The following is a 23,369-nucleotide window of genomic DNA, read 5'->3' as shown; positions in this document are numbered from 1 at the left end:
TGTTTTATGTACTTGGAGTCAGCATGTCACAATAAAGAGCAAGATAGAAAAGGCAGGAGATCTGGAGTCAAGATACTTGGATTTGGAATCAGCTTGTTTGTTGGAATTCTAATTCTACCACTTATACTGTGTTATATTGGACAAGTTGCTTTAACTGTCTGAACTTTAGTTTCTTTTGGGAACTGGGAAGTAAGGGAGATAATGGATGTGAAATGCTCAATAAATGGTCTATGCTAATACTCTACATTTGCAGAGTGGCTTACAGTTTACAAAGAGCTTTCACCAAGATTGTCTCAGGTAATACTTAGTGATATAAGTGTTTGACGCTCATTCATTCTTTTATTCATTCATCCAACAAATATTTTATAAGTGTCCACTAGGTTTCAAGCATTGTTTTGCAAGTTGGAAAGATTTAGTAATGAAACAACAGGGGAAAAAAAACTCTTGTTTTCATGGAGTTTGCATTTTAATGAGGCATATAGATAATAACACATAAGCAAAATACTAAATATGTTAGATAATAACAACAAAGGTAGCATTTAACTCTTATATGGTAAGTACTATGAGCTAGTAGTTAGCTTAGTAGCTAGAAGCATATTGCGATTCATAGATTAGCTACATGATTTTCCATTACAGACAAACGAAACCTGTAAAGTACTTACAGTTCAACTACAAACTTAAAAAAATTGTATTGTTTTAAAACAATTAGGGGATTTAAAACAATTAAATGTTGGTACACATCACCAAAATTGATGAAATATCTTGTAGCTTTAACATTCTGTGATATATTGGCTAAAAGCATGGAGTAAACATGGACCTCTTATACCTGTCTGTCTTTATGTAGGTCTGGCAAGTGTACTCTGAATATAACATAACAATAATTCAAAGATTTTTTTTAAGATTATTGAAAAACACTAAATAATCTTGGCATTTGTTAACTTTGTAAGCTAGTCAGTATTCTCTTGAGTTGTATGTCTCAACTTGAGCACAAAGCTAGGAAAAAGCTCCAGTGATCTGAAACTTCCATTCTCTTGTACTATGGCTCTTAAGAAGATGCGATGGGATCATGAAAAGATCTTGTAGGGAACCCAGACATGAAGGTTATTTCTGTCAACTCTGAGTTTAAATTCACTGAAAGCTACAAGAAAAACAAGTGTTACTTTTAGGGTAGTTGACAGCCATTGACTATTGACGACTCCAAGTCATCATTCAGCATCATGGGGCAGAGGTCTGTAAGTATTGGAAGAAAAAGTCACATCTCCCCATTAAATGTTTTGAGATTTAATCCTGAAAATGCTTTCTAGTTATCTCAGTAAAAGGAAATAATCTTTTTTTCTTGACTCAAACTTTAAAAAATTTACTGACGAAGTGTTTCTGATCAGTATTTAAGATAAGCTTGTCCAACTCGTAGCCCATGGGCCACAGGCAGCCCAGGATGGCTTTGAATGTGGCCCAACACAAATTTGTAAACTTTTTTAAAACATGAGATTTTTTTTGTGATTTATTTTTTATTTTTAGCTCATCAGCTATCACTAGTGTTAGTGTACTTTATATGTGGCTCCAGACAATTCTCCTTCTTCCAATGTGGTCCAGGAAAGCCAAAAGATTGAACACCCCTGATGAAGAAGTTAAGAGCCCAAGCTTCAGTAACAGAATTCTTGTTCTACTACTTACTATTTAACTTTAAGAAGAAATCCATTATAGCTTCAGAATATTTTGAGCATCTTTCCACCTCTCTACTCACCACCACTATTCTGTTCCACACAGTGTTTCTCCATACAGTAGCTAGAGTGACATTATTACAGTTGAAATCTGACAGTCTGATCCCCACACCTTCTCCTCCTCTTTTACTCACTTCTCCTGCTCTCCACCCCCTATCTTCCCCTTATTCCTCCCTGCCCTCTTAAAAACTGTCCATTGTCTTTCTTTTATGCTAGAATGAAGTTCAGACTCCTTATTCAGGCCTACCTTGCTGATCTCACCTATGTCTTGATCACTGGGTGTGAGTTACCTGAATTCTTCTAATCCTTAAACACATTAAGCTGATTTCCTATTTGTAACTTTAACACAGCCTGTTTCCTGTGCTCAGAACACTGTTCATTTTACTCTTTACATGGCTGACTCTTTATCTCTCGGGTCTTAGGTTTTCTCTTACCACCCAATCTAAATAGGTTCTCTTGTTATGCTCATTCATAGCACCATGTTTTTCTCTTTCATGGTACCTATCATAGTTTTTCACTTTATATTCCTTTGAGTTTTGTTTAATATCTGGATTCCTGGCCAGGCACGGTGGCTCATGCCTGTAATCCCAGCACTTTGGGAGGCCAAGGCGGGTGGATCACGAGGTCAAGAGATCAAGACCATCCTGGCCAACATGGTGAAACCCCTGTACTAAAAACACAAAAAATTAGCCGGGCGTGGTGGCACGCACCTGTAGTCCCAGCTACTTGGGAGGCTGAGGCAGGAGAATCGCTTGAACCTGAGAGGTGGGGGTTGCAGTGAGTGAGCCAAGATTGCGCCACTGCACTCCAGCCTGATGACAGAGCGATACTCTGTTTCAAAAAAAAAAAAAAAAATCTGGATTCCTGTCCTCCCCCAACCATAATCTTCATGTCTTTTTGGTCTACTGCTGTACACCCAACTCCAGCCACAGTTATTGAACAGATACTCAGTACATCATTGTTAAGGTTGAATGGATAACAAATCTGTATGACCTTTCAAAGTCTTAATTTGCTTTTCTGAAAAATAAGGATAATAATTCCTATCTCTAAAGTTATTGTGTGAATTAAATGAGATTAAAAGATCTAAAATACTTAATGCTGGACTTGACAAAGTCTTCAACAAATGGTAGGGTCTGTAGCAGCAACAACATAATCAGCAGGCACTTATTAAGCCCACTGTATGTGTAAGACGTTGCTAATATTTATAGAACATATTTTAGAAAGAGAAACTTTTTTTAGACTTTTGTTTAACCTAGCCTTTTCTGGGTGTATTCATTAACATTGATCCCCATATTAAGGAAATTAAAATGCGAGATTCCAGCAGTGATTCTGTGCTTTTTAATGGAAAATTGATATGAACTAGCCTCAGTTTTGTGTTGTCACAATTATCAGAGCCCCCAACGTACATTCAACAGGGTAATTACTTTGCGTAGTAATTGCATAGACTATCCTCCCTCCACTCCAGCCAGCTGGCACTGAAAAAGAAGCACTGCTTTTATGTGTGCACATAATCAATCTGTAAAATCCCATTATCCCCAACTTCCACACCCCCATGGCTGCATGCTTCCTTTTGAAGCCTCTTAAAAAAGAAAAAATTTGAAGGCAGCCTTGAAGTTTATTTCTAATCTCATTCTAGCCATATAACATAAAAATGAGACAGGGGTAGGGAGTGGGAGGGGTTCATAATGTGATTTGCTTACCTCTTTGCCTGGAATCTTATGATACTTGCAGGTAAGCCCAGTAGGTAAGCCCAGTGAAAGTTTACATGAGTAAAAATATTTCTTCAGTGTGTATTTTGAGATAAAGTTGGGTTTAATTCTGTTTTGAAGTGTGAAGAATAGAGCAAGGTTAATTTGGTTATTCTTGTTCTTCTTTTAATCTGTTCTTAATGTCAATACTATTTAGAATAAGAGTTTCCACCCACCTCTCATGACCAGCAGCCTGTGTAACTGATTATCTGTTAGAGTCCTAGGTGCAATGCCCTTCCCACTCTACTTTCCTGTTTTATGTCTCTTTCTTTCTGAGAATGTTAGCTCCTCTCTGGATCGTTTTCTAACTGCTTTTACTAGGCCCACTGCCGTCTTCTTCTTTTGGGTTCCAGTTTCCCATGTGATTGGCATTTTTCTTAGCATTCTTCCCACAGTATTGAATTAATTGACGTTTTTCCTTGAGGATGACCTTTCCTTTTATCTGCTCTATCTGTAGAAACTATCAATATTTGATGAAAGTAGGGTAGGGGAGAGGTGTGGGATGTAGGTAGGTAGTCTCAAAAATGTTTTCTCCAAACCTGAAAGATGTGACTATGCTTCTGTCATCATTATTCAAAAACCTTTATTCTGAAGTCTGTATTTTATATCTGCATCACCTAATGCCATCATCTTCTCCATCCTCTTCATCTCTGGGACATTTCCCCATCTTCCTTAGGGCCTGGACTACAAAGCTTACCTTCATACCAACTCATTCCATCTCTCTCGGTGACTTTGTTCTCTTAGCTAGTGATTCTTGTAAAACTGTAGCTTCTCAGTCTTTATTTCAGGCATCCTAGAGCCACAGTCATGGCTTGGGCTGCACCTCTTGGGCATCTCAACTTTCTTTTCTCCTATTAAATATGCTTCCTGTCTTCATTGTAGATTCCTCTCACTATACTCCCATCTTCTTCCTCAGGTTGATATATCTCCCTCCTGGTGTTCACTTCCTTTTTTTCTATCTTGTTCCTCCGCATGACCCAACAAGACCCCTTCACCCTCTTAACTTCTTGAAAGAGTAGTCTTAATCATTGTTTCTGTTTTCTTTATCTCCCATTATCCTATCAGCACCCTAGAGGCTTTTCCCTCATTACTCTGCAGACACTGCTTTCATAATCCCCAAGGGTCGCCTCATTTTTCATATTCAGTGGTGACCTCTTCTATGTCTTTACCCTGATAACATTTTTGACATCCTCCTTTTTTAATACTTTCCTTCCTTGACTCCATAATATTTTCTTTCTGTGATTATTTTTCCTTCTCTGCAACACCCCCCTTTTGTTTGTTGTTTCTTTGATGTGGATTCTTCTCCCTGTTCCCCTGCTACAAAGGGTAGGTACTCCTTTGGCACCTCTTTTCTCTCTGCTTATTTTCTGTTGACTATCTCATCTGCCCTCTCAATTTTAATACTCACCTCTTAGATGTGGTTTCCCTTCCTGATGCTGAGGATATGTCCCCACATCCTCCTTTGTAACCTTCTGTAGACATGTCCAGAGGGATAATGTAAACCTAAGGTTATGTTAATTTATTATCTAAACTGGGTCACTGTGGAGGGTTGAAGAGGGCACTATTAATAATTAGCAGATGTAAACCCGTACTGCGCACATAGTCACCTGTTCAAAGCCAACATTTACAAAATACTCTGAAATCTGTTTCTTCTCAGTTGTTTTCCATCTTTATTAATTGCCTTACCAACATTCTATTTACCTGTGCTGAAAATCTTCATCATCTTCAATATTCTACTTTTTTTACTGTATCTTTTTAATTAAAGCTTTCTTTTCTTTATTTCTTTTTTGACCCCATTCCACTGGCAGTGCGCTGTTCAGGCCCTTATTTCCCCTTGCCTGAAATACTGCATAGCCGTCTAACTTGTCTTCTTGTTCCCAGTTTCTCCCATTCATCTTTAAGCAATATTTTTTATTTTTATAAAATGTTGCCTGAAGTGCACTGATGATTTATATACCTGCTTAAGAGTCATTGCCAAAGAATATCAATGCAGACTTCTCAGCTTGGAATTCAACACACTACAAAGCCTAATGGAAAAAACCTTTCCAGTCGTACCTCCTTTATGGACCCTGTATTTCAGTTGGACTATTGGCCTTTATCCAAACACCTCCTAAATCAGTGGTCCTTGACCACATCAGAATCACCTTTGAAATTTTTTGAAATGTACATGCCTAGCCTTCATCTGGGTGCTTTTAATTTAGTAAGTCTTTATTGGGGCCTAATCAGGCCCCAGTAAAACCTCTTAATAAAAACCTCCCTCAAGTGATTCTGACCAAGGCTGGGGTTGAGAAACATTGCCCATTTTTATTTCTTGATAATTTTGGTCACTATTTTTTCTTCATAACCAGTATCTGCTTTTCTTTAAACTCCTTCTTACCCCTCAACACCTATCCTATCTCCTTCATGAGATCTTCCTTGAGCTATTCAAATAGATGTAGTTGTTTCTTCCTCTTTACTGCAGAGCAGTGAACTGTCACTGCTGTTTATGCCTAATAATCGGTAGACAGCACACTTCTTGAAGGCAAGCCATCTGCTACTTATAAAAAAGAAGCCAGCTGGGTGTGATGGCTCACGCTTGTAATCCCAGCACTTTGGGAGGCTGAGGCGGGTGGATCACTTGAGGTTGGAAGTTCAACACTGGCCTGGCCAACATGGTGAAACCCCGTCTCTACTAAAAATACAAAAATTAGCTGGGCATGGTGACGCACGTCTGTAATCCCACTACTCAGGAGGCTGAGGCAGGAGAATCACTTGAATCCGGGAGGCAGAGGTTGCAGTGAGCCGAGATTGCGCCCTGCACTCCAGCCTGGGTAACAGAGCGATACTCCATCTCAAAAAAAAAAAAAAGCCAGTCAGTAAAAGTCTTGACTATTACTGAATATTTACTGAATATTACTATTACAAAGAATATTTGTAGAGAACTTTGAAGTTCTTGAAAAGTGATTGATAAGTATGAGTTATTTTTTGCTAATTTAACAAAAAGTCCCAAAACAAAAAGTACGGTGTTTGTAATTCTAAGACTATGCTAAATTAAGATTTGCTAATCATGCTAAGAAGGAAAAAGGAATTAGAATTTTAAATGCTGCTACCATTTTCAGCAGCAATGAACTAATAGTACATTCATTGGTGGATTGATTCCGTTAATACCCATGCTTCAGGTGCTTTAGGGCATGTAGCTCTCTTTGGATTCCTCATGAAAATTGTCATGTTGGCATGTAGCTATAAAATATGCATTAATCAGAAACTGTAGTTACTAAAGCCAAGTTCTTTTCACTAGTTTGTTTGGAATAGGGGAATAATACTTTTAATAAATCGGCCTTGCTGTAAGATAGAGCACAGTGTCATTTTTAATAGGGAGCAAGAATAAGTACAGTGATTAAACACAGTTACAAATGGCTGCATCTAAAAACAATTTTTGTTTTTTGTCAAACATTTAGCAAGGGAGTAATTTTTTTCCTCTAGTTTTTTGTAGCTTTCCCAGTTTTTTTTTTTTTAATCTATATGCTATATATTCAGAATTGGATTATTTTCCCTATAAATTTGTTAGTACCTGATTTGGAATTTAGTCTTATTAATAATCATTTAGTTTGGGATGCATGGAAATGTGTGTATAATTATTGAGTGCCTTTTAAGGTGGAGACTTGTATCTTGATATTCTATTGAAATACATATATATATATATATATATATTTTGTATTTTGCAAAGCAACTGGATTTTATAGCAAGTGTAGGTAAAGAAAAAACTTGTATCCTCTTGGTGCTCTGTGTATTTGCTAGTATAAAACATGTTTCTGATTTATTCCAGGCAACATAATTAAAAGGTATATTTTAGAACATACACAAACTTTTCTATGCTCATGAAAGGTATACTGATTGGAAAATATCAGTATAATCTCTCTCTTTTTTTTTTTTTTGCTTTTTATAAACTACAGGTTTATAGAGACTTTATGGAGCCATCCAGTCCTTTCCCTGACTTCTAGCAGAGCTATAGCTTAAACTACTCAAAACCTCTAGAAGAAAAGTCAAACTTCCTTCAGAAACATTCCCTATGTTTAATGTTAATCACATTCATCTTTAAGTTGTCCCTCAAAAACAGCCATAATGGGAAGCCAAAAGACAGAGTGTTGGGAAACATTTTGAAGACAGCAAACAAATAATTAATAAGATTTCATAGTCACTTGGAGATATCTCCTTGTCAGTAGAGGAGTAAAAGGAGCAGTATCTAGTAAAACTTGGGAACAGATGGCAAACATTTGTTGACCACAATAATAGTAGTAACTTATATTTTGTAGAAAATTGTACAGTTTCCATGCACATCATGTCATTTAATCCTCACAAAAATGAGGGTACTAATAACACCCTTTTACAGATGTGGAAACATAGCTAGGAAGGGTAAGTGGTTTGTTTTTAATTGCATACCTAAGTGGTAGATCTGAGATTTCAAGTCTTCTGATACTCTGTGTGGAAAACACAAACTCAAAGTTTGTGTGTGTGTGTGTGTGTGTTTAATTCTCTCATTCAACAATAATCAACATAGAAGACTTGTCTTACCAAGTTTTGCCCCATACACCAAGCAAGCAATCAGTTCTTCAGCAGATACCAGCTGGGTGTCCTCCAATTCAGTTTAATCGTGACACTGTCTACTTGGAAATTGTGTCATATCCCACAGGTTGAGGGCTTATTCCCACAAGACTGCCCCCTCTTCAGACACCAGTTGCAAGACTAGTCAGCTTAAAGTTTGGTTTCCCAGGATCCCCTTTTTGTGTTCTATTAATTTGCTACAACAGCTCACAAAATGCAAGGAAACAGATTTACTGATATATTATAAAGGATGTTACAAAGGATCCAGATGGCAGGAAACATAAGGTGAGGTCTAGGTGGGCACAGAGCTTCCATGCCCTCTCCAGGCACGCCATCCTGCAGGAACCGCCACATGTTCAGCAATCTGGAAGCTCTCCAAATCTTGGCCTTTTGTTTTTTTATGAAGGCTTGATTACATAGGCATGCTTGATTAAACCATTGGTCACTGGTGATCAACTTAATCTTCATCCCCTTCCCCCTCTCTGGAGGTTAGGGTTTGGGGTTGTAAATCCCCAACCCTATAATCATGTCTTGGTCTTTTCAATGACCAGACTTTATCTTGAAGCTACCTAGGGCCTGCCAGCTATCAGTGAACTCATTAGCATATGAAAATATATCACTTTGAAGATTGCAAGGATTTTAGGAGTTGTATGCCAGAAACAGGGACAAAGAGAAAGTGTATATTTCACAGTATCACAAATGCCAACTCACTCTACTAAAAGGCTATTTTAAAAAAACAGTTTTTCAAAGACCACCTTAAAAAGTATCAGGACAGTGGCAGCAGTGCGCCTAAGAGAAAGGCTTTGAAACCATTTCTTAAATTTTCCATCTATACAGTGAATAAGTAAGAGGAAATACATTTATACATGAAACACTGAACTCTTTGAAGTAAAATGATACACAACCTCAAGCTGTTGATTTTTTAAAATTTTTAGCCAACTTTTATTTTTATGCCTAGAAAAATACATGGGACGTTTAGGACTAATGTGCTGGGCAATTTGCTACTTAGTGATAGTAACACAATCCTGAAAAAGCAAGCACAATTATTCTGTACTTTTTAAAAGTTTTATTCAGCAATAAGACCATAATTTTTCATATTTAAGGAGTATGAAAAATTTGTCGAGTTTTAAAAGCTGAATACATGTAGCGTTGGATCAAGGCACATACAAGACTGGCCAAAGGGCGTACAATGCACTTTGGTTTTTTGTTGAAAAAAAAAAAAATCATGGCAAAAGAAAAGTGATATGGTTTTTCAACAAGTAATAGCTCACAATTCAGTAGGAAGCTAGAAGGAAATGTTACATTACAAGTTCATTATGTAATATCTGGAAAATTGTGACAGTAATGGGCAGTAATCTTGATCTTTGTAAAAGTAAATTGAACATTTATGTACAGTGTTAAACCTTTGATATAAACCAGATCTAAATTTGATGTCTAGTATTTATTTTTCTTTAAATTATCTCTTAAAGAACTACTTTCTCTGGATTGTTGAGGGGAATCGCTTATTTTTTTTTTTTTTTTTTTTTTTTTTTGAGACGGAGTCTCGCTCTGTCGCCCAGGCTGGAGTGCAGTGGTGCGATCTCGGTTCACTGCAAACTCTGCCCCCCGGGTTCATGCCATTCTCCTGCCTCAGCCTCCCGAGTAGCTGGGACTACAGGCGCCCGCCACCACGCCCGGCTAATTTTTTGTATTTTTAGTAGAGACGGGGTTTCACCATGTTAGCCAGGATGGTCTCGATCTCCTGACCTCGTGATCCGCCCGCCTGGGCCTCCCGAAGTGCTGGGATTACAGGCGTGAGCCACCGCGCCCGGCCTGGGGAATCGCTTATAATTACATTTTTAAGATGCATAAAGTTTCTCTGACATCCTTTATAATAAAAACGTCATAAACACTAACAATTTTGTATTTATAATTCACTTTTCAAAAATCAGGATGGTATAGGCAAAACCAAAATACAGTTTTGGTATTTGTGTTCATTACACACAAGTCTAAGTTTTCATGTTTTCCTAAGTACACATTTCCTCCCCAACTTGGAAGCACATTTACATTACTATTTTTGTGAAGTCCTTTATTTTCAAAGCTTTGCTGACAATGGCTTTAACAGACTTCACGCTCCTTTTATGCCAGCTGATGTATTCAGTTCAGAAGATATGCTTAACTTTTTTAAGGATAATTAATTTGCCTAGAGCAAAAATGGAGATATGCAGGAAGTTTGATATTGCCCATTACTTCACACATTTTGATTTATTGAATATGACTGGGATAATACAAATTTAATAATTGGAACATTATTTCATAACCATTTTTTAAAATTAAATTTTATCTCATTCAGCCATTCAGCCAGTTTTTTTTTTACATTTTATTAATACCAAAGTGAAAAATGGCCTGTGCTTATACTACAAGGATCTCATGTGAATGCAGTCCTGATTGTTCAACACAGCAAGAAAATTCACTTTCACAGTCAACAAGTCATCTTACTCAGTAGAACACAAAGTAAATGGTTTAGAACTCCAATATTTGCAAGGAAAATACAGTACAAATTACTAAAAAATACTAAAATATAGAATTGTGTTCAGGCATCTCCACTACATCAATCGCAGCAGTAACCTGAAATTTGAAACTTTTAATAAAAAGTTCTTAAATATAAATTATGTGGCAAATGTACAGTACATTGCTTTTTTTCAGTCTCTTTTTCCAGTGTTTTGCAGTAGAACAGGGTTCCTACCATCACCTCCCTTAGGTTTAAAAAACCCAAAACACAAGTCTGCTGCAAGTCCTTCAGCATCATGAGTGTGAGTGATCTGAGTCTGGAATACCACTGTCTCTGTAGCTTCGGTTACTACTGCTTTCACTGTGATTGTTTTTGTACAGATTCATTCCATTAGGAGGAAATATGGTGTGTATTACAAACTCCTCCTTCGAGATGGGTTCATTGCTTATTGGTAACATCTGAAAAGAAGTTTCCCTGATTTCCAGGATAGAGTTGTCCTTCTTAGTGCCAGCTTCTGCATAGTCATCCTTTCTCCTCCTCCCTTTGCTATATGCACAGTTCCTTGAGAAGAGCGATCCATTCCTATGAACATACCAACACACTAAAGCGAGAAGGGCAATGGTAACCAGGGCCACAGCCCCACCAATGATGGCAGCCAAAGGTAAACTGGGGTTTTTGTAAGGTTCTTTCTCTTGCTCTCGATTGAGGGTGGTTGTAGGGTTGTACATTCGAAGGGGTGCAGTTTCAGTCTCAATACAAACAGGAGTTTCATCAAATAGGTAGAGGTTGCTGGTTTCCATGGGAACCATGCATACTTTATAGGGTGAATCAGGCTCCAGGGCTGTGACCAAGTACTCACTGCGTTCCCCTGTTACAATTGTTTCTGTTATAGATCCAAATGCCGGGCTATGGCCCAGTTTAAGCCAGCTGAGTCTCAAAGCAGTCATAGGTAGAGCAAGCTTCCAAGAGATACGAATTGTATCAGAGGTGACAGACTTCACAGTAATTGTAATTGTTTTTCTTGAGGGACTCCCTGTGGTTTGGTGATCCTTAGTGAGCTTGGGGTTCTTAATATCTGGCTGTTTGGTCACTGGAGCTGGCCACTGTCCTTGGGCAGGAAACACTGTGTTGGGTATTGCAGTGGTTATCTGAATGGTGCTTACAATCCCACTGTCCTTACAATCAAACAGTTCTGCGTTGAGATCCTTAATAGCCATCCCACGAACCTTTTCTGGGGCTTGGCACATGAGCCCACGCACGTTGACCTTCACAGGTAGTGATTGTAACCAGTCACGTACCCATTTCATCTTGCACCCACAATACCAGGGATTGTTGCGAAGAATCAGTTGTGTTATATTGTCCAAATCATCAAAGATACCCTGAGGTAAATTACTTAGGTTATTATTGGACATATCCAGTCGATAGAGCTGCCTTAGATAAGAAAAAGCATTTGGGGGCACCCGATTGATGTGGTTATCTTGAAGATAAAGCTTCCTCAGGTTTGTGCCTGGAAGGTTTACTGGTGCAGCAGTCAGGGAATTCCGCACCAGGGACAGCTCTGTTAAATTAACTAAGTTGAAGAAAACTTTGTCACCTAAACCGTGATTGTTCAACAGGTTTCCGTCTAGAACCAGGCGTTTTAGACTAGTGAGACCTTGAAGAGATGGTGATGAAATAGTGGATATGCGATTATCATCCAAGCGTAGTTCTTCTATAGTCCTCGGCAAACCCCAGGGAATTGTGCTAAGGTGGTTACGGGACAGGAAAAGCAGTCGGAGATAGTTGCTGTCTCGGAATGCTCCCTCTTCTATGCTAACTGCAGAGACAGAGTTGTCATCTAAATGTAATTCTTCCAGATAGGGAATTTTTGAAAGTGAATCATAAGTGATAGTCCTTATGTTATTTTCTTGCAAATGTAACTCCTTTACATACTTTGGGAGGTTGGTAGGAAATTCATCTAAACTGTTGTGATATAGGTATATTCTTTCTACCTTCAGCAAGTTTTTCAAATCTGAAGGAATCCCGGCATTATTTATTTGGTTGTTTTGAAGGTAGAGAGTTGTAGCATCCTCTGGTATTCCTGTTGGGATGGATGTCAGAAAGCGATCATTACAGTAAATGAAACCCGCATCGCAGCGACACACAGATGGACAGGATTTAGCCATAACTGATAGAGGTGCTAATTGAAGGAACAGCCCAATTTTAGTCCCAATGAGGAAGATGCTCCAAGCTGGGCTGATCATGGTCAGCAGTGTTGAGGTCTTTATACAAGGTAGCTTCCGTTACTTCAGAACCCTAAAATGAAGTAAGTAAAAAAAGACAGAAAACAATAAGGCCAGCATACTGAATATAATATTTAAAACGAATGTGGAAACTAAAATATCCGTAATCACTTTTAATATTTTAATTTGTTTTGGGAGGGGGCATAATAGTTATTGCTAGCTAACAATAGACACTGTCATATAATCTCTTTACCTTAATGGTTTCTTAATTTCTTTATAAATTAAAAAGTATCTGTCCTAAATCCATTTGATTTTGAAATGTTAAATATAACTGAAGTTTTATTGAATAATCTAAAGTATTTTAATTATACTTTATATCAACCTTTAGACAGTCACTGATCAAGCCGATTGAATATCCATTTCTTACTTAATATTCATAATAAGTAACACCTTGGAATATTATTTGTTATATTTAAAGGTAATCATTTTACTGTTATCAAAAAACCACACATTTTTATATTTACTTTTTATTAGGCAAAAACTATACAGGTGTAGAAAAATGTCATAAAAATACCTATTCTCTTCATACTTAGGAATAGTTACACACATCTTGAGATCCTCAATCTCAAACCCATAGTTTGTTTTGATTATTAATGTCATTTCGTTTTCTTTGATTATTCATTTTAAGCATTATTTTAAATGGATGGATTTCTATAAGAAAATAAGAATGATTCCTTCATTTATTTTTGGGAAAGAATTACAAAGCTAATATATCCAGCTAACCTAAGTGGAAAATTTCACTTCATATTAAACTCTGCCTTTCTTCTGTTTGCATTTTGTTATATGTTTCATACTGCAGGTTTTAATGACTTTGTCCACATTTTTCATTATTTTCTATCTCATAACGTGTTTTCACAGTGCATTTATATTTCTTTAAATTCTAACCTTAGAACATAAATCAACTTTTTCTATGCCTGGCAAAGTATAGATTTATACTGATGTATTGTGTAATATAATCTCTTCTGTCCTTTTAAGTATTAATTAGCCTTTGTAATTTTAGGCATGAAAATAAAATACTTTGTTTTTCCTACCTTATTGAACGATGTGAGTAAATTTTTGCGGGGGTGAATATCCAATGCACATATATTATTTTCCTGGTGAGGGACTGGGACTTATAAACTTTCGTTAAGTCCTTGGAAATGTTCTTCACCGTTTATTCAAGTAATCCTATGTCGCACACACCTCCAGATCAGGCTTGCTGTTGTCAATGAACATTCCAGCTGCAGTTCAGCATGGTGGGCAAGCTCATTAAAGTGGGGGCAGAAACAGTTCTGCTTCCTGTTACTATGTAGGACACATGGCTTCCTATGTATTTTTTTTTTCTTTCTGATAGAGTTTCTGTGTGAAGTTTCCTTTTGTGTAGCTTAATTCCCTTAGTGGAAATTGCCCTCTTTGAAATTCTTATTGGCTCTTCTGTGCAATGTGGTCAGAGACAGTAACTTCAGATCCTCATGAAGAAAGCCATTCATGATGCTAAGGCCTGTATAGTAATAGGTTTTTCAGGCAGTTACCCCCTACCTTTATTCCCATCCAGGATTATCCAAGTATAAACTTTGTACAGTAGCTACATCCTGAGGTATGATTACCTGCTGTGAAATAGCTATTTCCAGCTTTTGCTTCTTGCTGATTTTTCTGAATGTCTGGTGCAGTCACGTTACACAAGAACAGGTATTCTCTTTTAGGAAGTAAAGGAAACTAAATTCTTCATGGAAAGAAAAGGAGGCATACTAAATTTCCTTTATATTTCTCTTCTTTAAAATATACTGGGACTGAGCATCTCCTGTGAAAGTAAAAGGTTTTAATGAACTATTAATAATGAACTTTAACATACTAGAGAAATTTCCTAGACATTTAATTTCAATGTCTTAAAATAACACATCTTTCATCGTAGTGGTTAGTCAAAAGGGATAGGTTGACCTCTTTGTTTTTAGACTTGTCATTTTCTTATACAAATAAAGTAGGAGCCAAAGTTGAGATTGTCATCAAACAGATAATTTCTGTTATCTGATTGTGTCACTTTGAATTAAACACCATGGCTTTCAAATTCAAGCCAGTCTTTAAAAATTCACTTTTAAATCATATGCATAAAATGATAAAATGTTTAAAAAGAAGAGAACAAGTACATGTCAAAGAGGTGAGCAAATACATTAACAAATATTTTTGACAGAAATGCCAAGGTAACTTTTTAGGCATTTCTGAATATGATTTAACAAAGTCACACAATCCAGAATTTAGAGTTGAAAAGACTATTTTAAAAGCTTTTCTTTTGATTTGCTTAGTGTTCTGTTTGATTCTTCCTGCAGGTCTCAATTTTCCCAACTGCAGAATGTAGACATCATCTCCTTTCTCTTTAGGGGTGTATCTAAGGACTACTTAGTGATCTTGAAACTCTAAGCACTCAGGTATTCTTGCCCAAAAGGTGACATAGAAGTTCAAGTCGTATTTAGTTTTTCTGGAGAATACTGTTCTAATTTTCTTTTAGCATACCGAGCATGAAAAAAAAATTTGTATTTGAAACAGAAGGGACACTATTATTTCAGTCTCCTTGTAGTGACCATTAGGAAAGCACATCAAAACCAGATGGGGCATTTCTTTCTAGGTTCATACATGAATATTGCCAGTTTTTAATAAGTGTATTTTTCATTTCCAAAATAAGACTTTTGGCTTGACTAAAGAGATCATTGAATTTAATGTTGACTGCTTTGCCCATTATCAATATGCATGAAGATTTTTAAGAGTTTAGAGGAGGTGAGTAATATTTGAATTGGTTATGCAGGGTCATCCACTCTGATACTTTGTATATATGTAGGGAACATTTGAGTATCCTGTAAATATGTGACCCTGAAAGTAAGGACTAAAGTAGTAGCAATTTGCTTCTTCCACAGTTGCTACCTAACATCCAACAAGGATAGCATCTGTTCCGTAATTCAAATACTCTGCTGAACAAGTATGTTAAATAAGGCCACAATTTGTGTTTCTGGTTCTCTGCAAAAATTCAGTTTCTTTTAGTTTGCTAACTACATACCAACATGGTCATAGGCTATATTAACAGAAGAAAAGTGAAAAAAATTACAGATACATATAATTTATTATTTAGGCAACTTGAAACAAAAATAGCAGTTAGCAGATTGATCAAACAGTCTCTAGTGAATATTGCAAAGTGCCCACAGAGGAAAGTTTAAATGATTTATTGTTTAATGTGAGGTTTTACTGTGATGCCTTTAGGGCTTTGCTCATTATTGTCAAACTCCAATAGTATCTTTTCTTGAAAACTGTTGCTTTCTCAGTGTGTGAAAATGGAAAGCCAAGCTGTTGAAATTATAATTACAAAGTTACTTTTTGAAGTATCTTCTGTAAAAGTTTTTTAAACTTGAAAATTATTCAACATATAAAATAACGTGGTTAAGTTTAGAAAACAATTGCTTATGTTAAATTGCATTAGAAACTAATTAAAAACCATTATAAAAATAACAAGTGAGAACCTGCTTAAAATGTTACCAAGAGTCAAGCATTTCTGATAGTCCAGGGATGATGGTGAGGCAATATATACTTGAGATGATGAATCTGCTGATTGGGATTTAAAAACTGCTTGTTCCCTGAGTCAGGTCAGACCACACTGTGTCCAAGGTGATGATCATAATGCTAACTAGACATAAAATAAATGTCTTTTATCTTGTACCTGAATTATATATATATTTCACCAAATAAGGCTCTAACAATATGTATTGATTTTCACATTTTTAACCCAGAGAATGAAAGAGTTATAAATTGGTGTGAAAAGACGGAAGATTAATTTGTTTATTTTACCTGTTTTACATTTGTGAAGCTGCTTCCTCTATTCTGTTTGATATGCAAACTCACATTTTGCCATTCATACAATAGTGGTAATAATGTGGGATTAACAGAAAGCCTTAAATCTCATTAAGTTCTTGGAAAATGTCATTCTCTTCTCCCCACATTGTATTAAAATAAAAGGCAAAAACATAAAACAGGTTTCTTAGGAGAGAAGGATACTCTTTCAGAAATGAAGATTACGTTCAGAGCTACTCTCATATGCTCCTACTCCCTTAGGCTCAAAACAGTTCATGTTTGACTACGTTTTATATCTTCTCTTTCCCATTTATGTTTGAAACTATAGTGCTAAACAGATTTTTGGGTTTTGGTTTTGGCATATTAAAGGCTGCAAGGATCTCTTCATCAAAAATGAACGATCCTCTCCTATGCTTAGACTTTCCCCTTTCTGAGCTGGATCTACATATTTGCGCTCCTAGAAATACTGTAGTCAAATGTCGATGATGAAAAGAAAAATGATCCCCACTGGCGTGGACACTGTGGCCAGGTTTCCACAACACTGACTTCAGAGCCTTTCTGTCTGCCTAGGCTTGAAAGAGGCCATTACTTCTGAACAAAATGAATCAATCTTTTAGAAAAATACTGTTAATGGGGTAACTTGGGGGGGAAACATAAATGAAGCCCTGGTAACTTAATGGAATGTTTAAAAAACTTTTTTAATGGTATCATTATTTAACTATAAAACACTTAAAACTGTAGTAAAAAGAAGAAAAACATAATCACCTCACTGATGAATCAAATTTTTAATAGGGATCCTTATATTCATATTCAGTTTATTTTTACAAATAAAAATTTGGATTTTTTTTTGCGTTTATAAGGTAATCATCAAATCTGAAAAGCTTCCAATTTATTTCCATGATACACCCAATAAAACATGTAAATAGATAAGGATACTATTTTAGGAAAACTAATATAAGAAGTTGTATCTGAATAAAAAACTGGTATTTAAATAAAATCAAGAACTTGCGGCAATCTACATGTTTATATGATTTCTTCCCTGCTACTACAATATTTTGGAGGTGGGAGTGTTATGAGAAGGTATTTCTTATGATTTGAGAATATTACTTAGATTAAGATGAAGCTATGTAATAGTAGTGCTAACTTCTTATTTAGTGCCTTAGATTTAAATTGATTTTGATTTGACCTGTTTGATCATTACTCATTATTGAAAAATATTAATTCAAGTATAAGGTTTTGAGATTTTAGTTTATTTTTAATGATTTCTCTCACAGAATGATTTCTTCATGCTGGGGACTTTTAAAAATATTCAATCTAAAATCTAATGGCATGTAGAACTTTTAATCCAAGTTAGTTGCATTGTTTTAAGTAAAACCTTGAGACTAAAGAAAACGCATGCCTAAACAAATGTATCCAACTTTGTGAATATTTCTAGGTAAACTGGAATTTATACAATCATAATTTAGAGTATTAGGAAGGTAATTTATTTATGAAGGCTTAAATTGCTGCCAAAAAAGCTCAACCTGTGAATGCTAAGTCTTTGCAACAACAAGCGGTATTTCAAATAAACTACATATATGATTAAACTGAAAAACTGGAGTACCTCAGGTTAGTTGATAGTGACAGCAAAATGCTTTCTAAGCAGCCTGTCTGGTAGTTAAATTTTCCACGATCATCAGATTTCAGGAAAGTTCCAATTCTTTTGTTTAATGCCAGGCAAGCAGAAGGACCTCTCACTCTCCTCTTGAGAGTCATGAAGTCTGAAGGGTTTGCTGAGAGGCAGAAAAGCAAGTGTGCCTTTTCATACTTGGTTTTATCCAGACTATTTTCTAGCCTGAACAAAGTCCTTGTTTCATTTATGGAAAATAGGGGATAAAATTTCCAATGCTAAGTATTTTTACTTTTTCTTTTTCTGTTACTGATTATTTTCCCCGGTACGTTTGTGACAAATGAATCGAATTCTGCTTCATTTATTTTGACTTGTAAAGTTAAATCAAGCATCCTTAAAACAAAAAGGCAAACTGGGATATTATCCTTCAGCATAGTGAATGCTGCTTCCTTTTATAATATTAAACCCAAAGGAAATGAATTAGAGAACAAGAGTTGTAAGAACGAGTAAGATATTAATTTAGAGAGTGGTGAAGGTAAGTGGTATAGAGTCTGGGGTGGGGGCATGCTTTAAATTTGTGCTGACTTTTGAGCAAATGCAATTAAAAGTACACCTACTTGTGTTAAACCACATTTTACCATTGCAGACTTTAAATTCCTTTTTAACTGTGTGGGTACAACTTGGTTGATGTGCTTTAAATTTCTAACATTTAAGTTTCCATACAGTAGTTCAGCAAATAGATTTACTTTAGTCTACTGTGTGGCAAGCACTATACTGGTCGGTGAGACCACCTGAAATCATAAAATACATTGTTTTTCATGTCCAAGCAGGGTATTACTTAAACCAGATGAAGAGGAAGAAAATCAACAACACATAAACTGATCAATCCACAGTCCAGTGGCACACTTTAAAAATGATTTTTAACCAAATGTGGTCTGTGGGTTTTCTCTTCAAAGTTGGCTCGGTAACTTGTGCACATGTAAAGTGAAAGAATAAAGAACAAAAGCTGTCATTGTCTCATCAAGTGAGAGCAATTTCTCCCTCCTTTGATTTAAACAGAATAATACCTGCAGAAAGCTTTTTATGCATCCCTGACACTTGATTTTAGGGTAGGAAAGAGATTATGCGTATGCAAAACAAATGAAATTTTAGCTTTTGCTTAAATTATATTCTATTGCTTTCTACTTAAAGTCTGTTTTCTCTGGGGTTTTCGTAAATAGATAACTCAAAGTTCTTTCTTACACAACATAAACATAGCTTTGAAAACTGTCTTTTAATGTGATGTTTAACCAAATTTCGTTATGTCGATCTGTATTTTGAAACTAGAAAATACTTTCTGAAATGTGTATACCTATTTTCTTAAGAGGAAGAATACTGTTTCAGAAGACCAACTCTTTGTTGGAAATTTATTTGTTGACTTTCAGTAAATTTTTGAAATGGTGGAATGTTAGAAGGAGCTGAGAAACATCCCTTTTTATGCTCTGAAGAGAAAATGCAGTTTTGAGGATTAATATTGCTGAGAGATTTTTACTGTAGAGTTTTTGCCCACTGGGGGGTGGTACACTCTACTAGAACACTGCTTTCAGAAGCCGCAAGTCAGATGTTGGCTGCTGCTGGCCAGTTTTTCTCTGGTTTAATTACAACAAAGCCTCCCGTTGAGAAGAACAGTGAAGGCCTCTGGGGCAAAAGGTGGGGGGTGGGAGGGAAGGGGGAAGGAGGAAAGATGGAGGGGAGAAATTATGGCCTTTGAAAAATTTACTGAATCTTATTTCCATTGTTGACTTTATTTATGGTAGTCTTCATTTGATTTAAACGGTTATTTCTAATGCTTTTTTTTTTAAATAAATGGGTTTGAATAAAAGAATATATAAGAAGATCTATTCAGAATTTTTAAGTTAGCTCTGGATTTTGCCATTAATCAATCACATTCTTTGTTATATAGCCCACCCACCTTAAAAAGAGGCATAAAAGTTAAGAAATGACTGAAATGGCAACTATAAACCAAATGTGTTTTTCATTGACCAGATTTAATGTTGATATGAACATTGGCATATCAAAAGTGAAAAGCAAGAAAGAAGAAACATTAATATATTATTAAGACAAGGCAAATTCCCTGCACTGATTTTTGTAGGGCTTAAAACTGTTCAAAATAATCCAGAAAAAGGAGGAAGCCTTAGGGTGTGTGGCCAAGAAAAGCACAGAAAAATCTCTCTGCAGTGCACTTGCATGTTTAAAGCTGATTATTGTATTTTTCGTCTAGAGAAACTGAGTGTTCATTAGGGTCTTGTGTCCCTAGGCAGGAGATGCTGAGCATAATTGGAGTTTCTATTTGATTGGGCAATATAGTCTAGAGAAGAAGCTGGGGTAAAGATAATTAATAGCTTGCTAACAAAGTCTGACAGCCACAAGATTTCAACCAAATTTATTTCACACTGCTTCATTTAGCTCTGAAAAAGTTTTGATAGAATTGTAGGCTCCTTAATTAACACTTGAAAGCAAAAGAAACATACCTTCTATTTTGCTGCCACATTTAGTTATGACAAATTTTCTTACTGTTTTTCTTCTTTTTGTAAAAACTTTATTTGCTATCCAATTATATATTTCATAAACGTTATGTTTGGGAAGTGTTTAATTGTGCATTTTGAACCCAGTCATAATTGATTTTAAAGGGTGGGGTGCAGCGAAATGAAAAACCCAATTAATAACTGGTAGACAGTTATACAGAACCACAATAGTAATGAATTCATTCACTAATATTTTGCTGAACCTTGGGCTTGATGTGTTTTGGCTGTGCTCTTCAAAAAAATCAAATTTTAGTTTTCTTAGTAAATCTATGCGTTTTTATAACCCCGTTTTTATTTCAGGGTAATAAATAGATGTACGTTTATCTGTGTGTATATATATGTGTCCAAACTAAGGGGCATATCTGTGATTTAATTTTCCCATGGAAAAACCTGGCATATTATCATTAATATTTGTAGTAGTTGGTAATGTTGATATTATTGATTGTGGTACTTTTAAAGGATTAATTTTTCTTTACTCATTTCGGAAGAGATGAATATTTGTCATCTGTCACTTTGGTCAGGTATAAGTGATTCTCCCTGAATATAGACAAATTTATTCTTTATGTTTAGGCTGGTCAGGATATTTTTATGCAGTTAGAGATAAATGAAAGGCATTGGTACAGCTGAAGGACTTTTATAGTGGCTTTATTTATGTTGTTTCTAGATAATAAAATAACATAGATGAGCATTTTAGGCAGATTTATTAATAGATTTATTAAGAATATTTAAAATAGCCTTATTAGTAAAACCATTAGAGATTTTGGACTAGCAATTGAAAAAAATCATTTTTTTTCTTTTAAATTCTACATAAAATAATAAAAATGAACCCCCCAGATGTTGAGAAGACATGGATGGGCCTGTTGCACTCTTTACCTATATGCAACCATTTTGTTTCAGACCTAATTCAGTGAACAAAATATTTTGAGAAGATACATTTAACTACTTTTTCAAGCTTTGTCATATAAATGCATTTCTTCCAATATAAGATTTTCCTATTATAAGTTGCAAAGAATGGATCCTCTGCAAAACCCACTTGATGAGGGCTCTACTCATTTATTTTTCTTTCCTGCTACCCCAAACTCACTGCATACATCAGGCATAGCTTCCAGGGTGAGCTTTGTTAGTTTTTCTGAGTAGACTTAGCCATTTACTATGCTAGTCACATACTTCACTTGCCTAAGCAATGGATTTTGGCGTTCTACTGAAGAGGGAATATGGTTTGGAAGAGTGTCTCCCCCTCCTCTGAGTTCAATTTACTAGTTGAGATTTGCAAGCCTGAAATGCTTGAAGCAGCTCAGGCATGATAGCAGTGCAAGCTTTAAAATCGAGGTGTAGCTGTTAATCCTTTACAGAGGCACACAAGTCTCCAGGAGTAGCTCGGCTAGCTGTGAGCAAGATGTGTGCTTTTCATGTACTGCGTACTCATGGGCTGAGGGATTATTGATTTTCTTTCACAGTTGTAAAAACAGCAATTGGTGATCATACCACACATACAGTACACACCAAGTTGCTTTTCTATCTGTGAAGAATCTCCTTGTATTCTTTAATATTTAACATTGAACTTTCCAACTTGCTGTTTTCCATAAGGCTCTTTTCACATAGCAATTACTCAAGACAGAAAATAGCCACTTACTATCTTTTATAAATGAAAGAAGTTTCTAAGAAACTTCTTACATTTAGCCATTATAGTGAAATTTTTCATTGCTGGCTTGCACGCACATATATTGCTTGTTCTGGTGACAGAGCAAGCGTTCCTGTTTGGATTTCTCATAGTATCTTTCTTTCTAGAGAGTAAAACCAAGCAAACTTTCTGGGACAATCATAAGAAAAAACATGGAAAACACTTACCAGGAAGACGAGAAAAAGCAATCCTATATACACTGCCGCTATAGCTGTAATTCCATTGACTGTGAATTGGAGTAATAGCCCTCCCCCGTCTCCCAAGCTCTGCGTCCAGTCCACACAAAGCCCACGGCAGCTGCAGGCTGAGCTTGTCCTGCTTCAGATCACTCCTACACTGAGGAGTGAGCGAGGGAGAGCATTCCAGTTTACTGCACACAGCCCACCTCCAAGTCTGAAGTTTAAAGCTTCACCTCGCAGTGGCTGAAGAAGGGGGTGATGTCATAGATGGGCAGGACTTAGCCAAGATCTTGTTCAGTGAGGTAACTGTATAATCAGACAGATGAGCTTTGCAAACGCTAGAGGGGGCGAGAGCAGCCGAAATGAAGCATCAGCCTACCAAAGCTAGGATGCCATTTGGTTTGTAGGCAGCCCTTTGGAATCTCAACATTTTCTAAAGTTTACTACAAGGCAGTGGTAGCATACTTATGTGTTTTTTTTTTTAAAAGCATGTTAGAAAGATATTTTTAAGATCACAATAGAAAAAGACAGGCTTTGTCTTATTTTTAAACCATCTGTATTGAAAATAAGTTAATCAAAATCAAATTAGTTTTATTATTCACTAGCTAAAATAATGTTATAATTGTGGAAGATGTAGGCCAATAATCCCAACTGTGAATATTTATTCAACATATGAATAAAAAGCAGATTCAAATATATACAT

General features: G+C 36.1%; 2 protein-coding genes across 10 annotated transcripts in view; one reads left to right on the top strand and one right to left on the bottom strand.

Moving 5' to 3' along the window:
- Positions 1-23,369, top strand: part of MACROD2 (mono-ADP ribosylhydrolase 2) — a 2,104,525-nt gene that overhangs the window by 345,955 nt on the left and 1,735,201 nt on the right. The gene's annotated exons all lie outside the window — the stretch shown is intronic.
- On the bottom strand, positions 8,965-23,093 carry FLRT3 (fibronectin leucine rich transmembrane protein 3). Of its 3 annotated transcripts, none has more exons than XM_055265228.2 (3): positions 22,655-23,093; positions 13,855-14,603; positions 8,965-12,836 (listed from the first exon to the last, which is right to left on the bottom strand). In XM_055265228.2, exon 3 carries the CDS (start codon positions 12,782-12,784, stop codon positions 10,835-10,837), a length of 1,950 nt encoding a protein of 649 aa, XP_055121203.1. In that variant the 5' UTR covers positions 12,785-12,836; positions 13,855-14,603; positions 22,655-23,093; the 3' UTR covers positions 8,965-10,834. The 3 variants fall into 3 exon arrangements, with proteins under 3 accessions (XP_055121203.1, XP_055121204.1, XP_055121205.1); XM_055265229.2 differs by having other exon boundaries at positions 14,410-14,603; XM_055265230.2 differs by lacking the exon at positions 13,855-14,603.

This window comes from Symphalangus syndactylus, chromosome 24, assembly GCF_028878055.3.
Source record: "Symphalangus syndactylus isolate Jambi chromosome 24, NHGRI_mSymSyn1-v2.1_pri, whole genome shotgun sequence".
NCBI lineage: Eukaryota > Metazoa > Chordata > Mammalia > Primates > Hylobatidae > Symphalangus > Symphalangus syndactylus.
The sequence above is the reverse complement of the archived record's forward strand: the minus strand, read 5'-3'. Positions and strand labels throughout refer to the sequence as shown.

Coding starts and splice junctions, on each gene's coding strand:
- FLRT3 (XM_055265228.2), bottom strand. CDS start 12,784: ATGATCAGCCCAGCTTGGAGCATCTTCCTCATTGGGACTAAAATTGGG.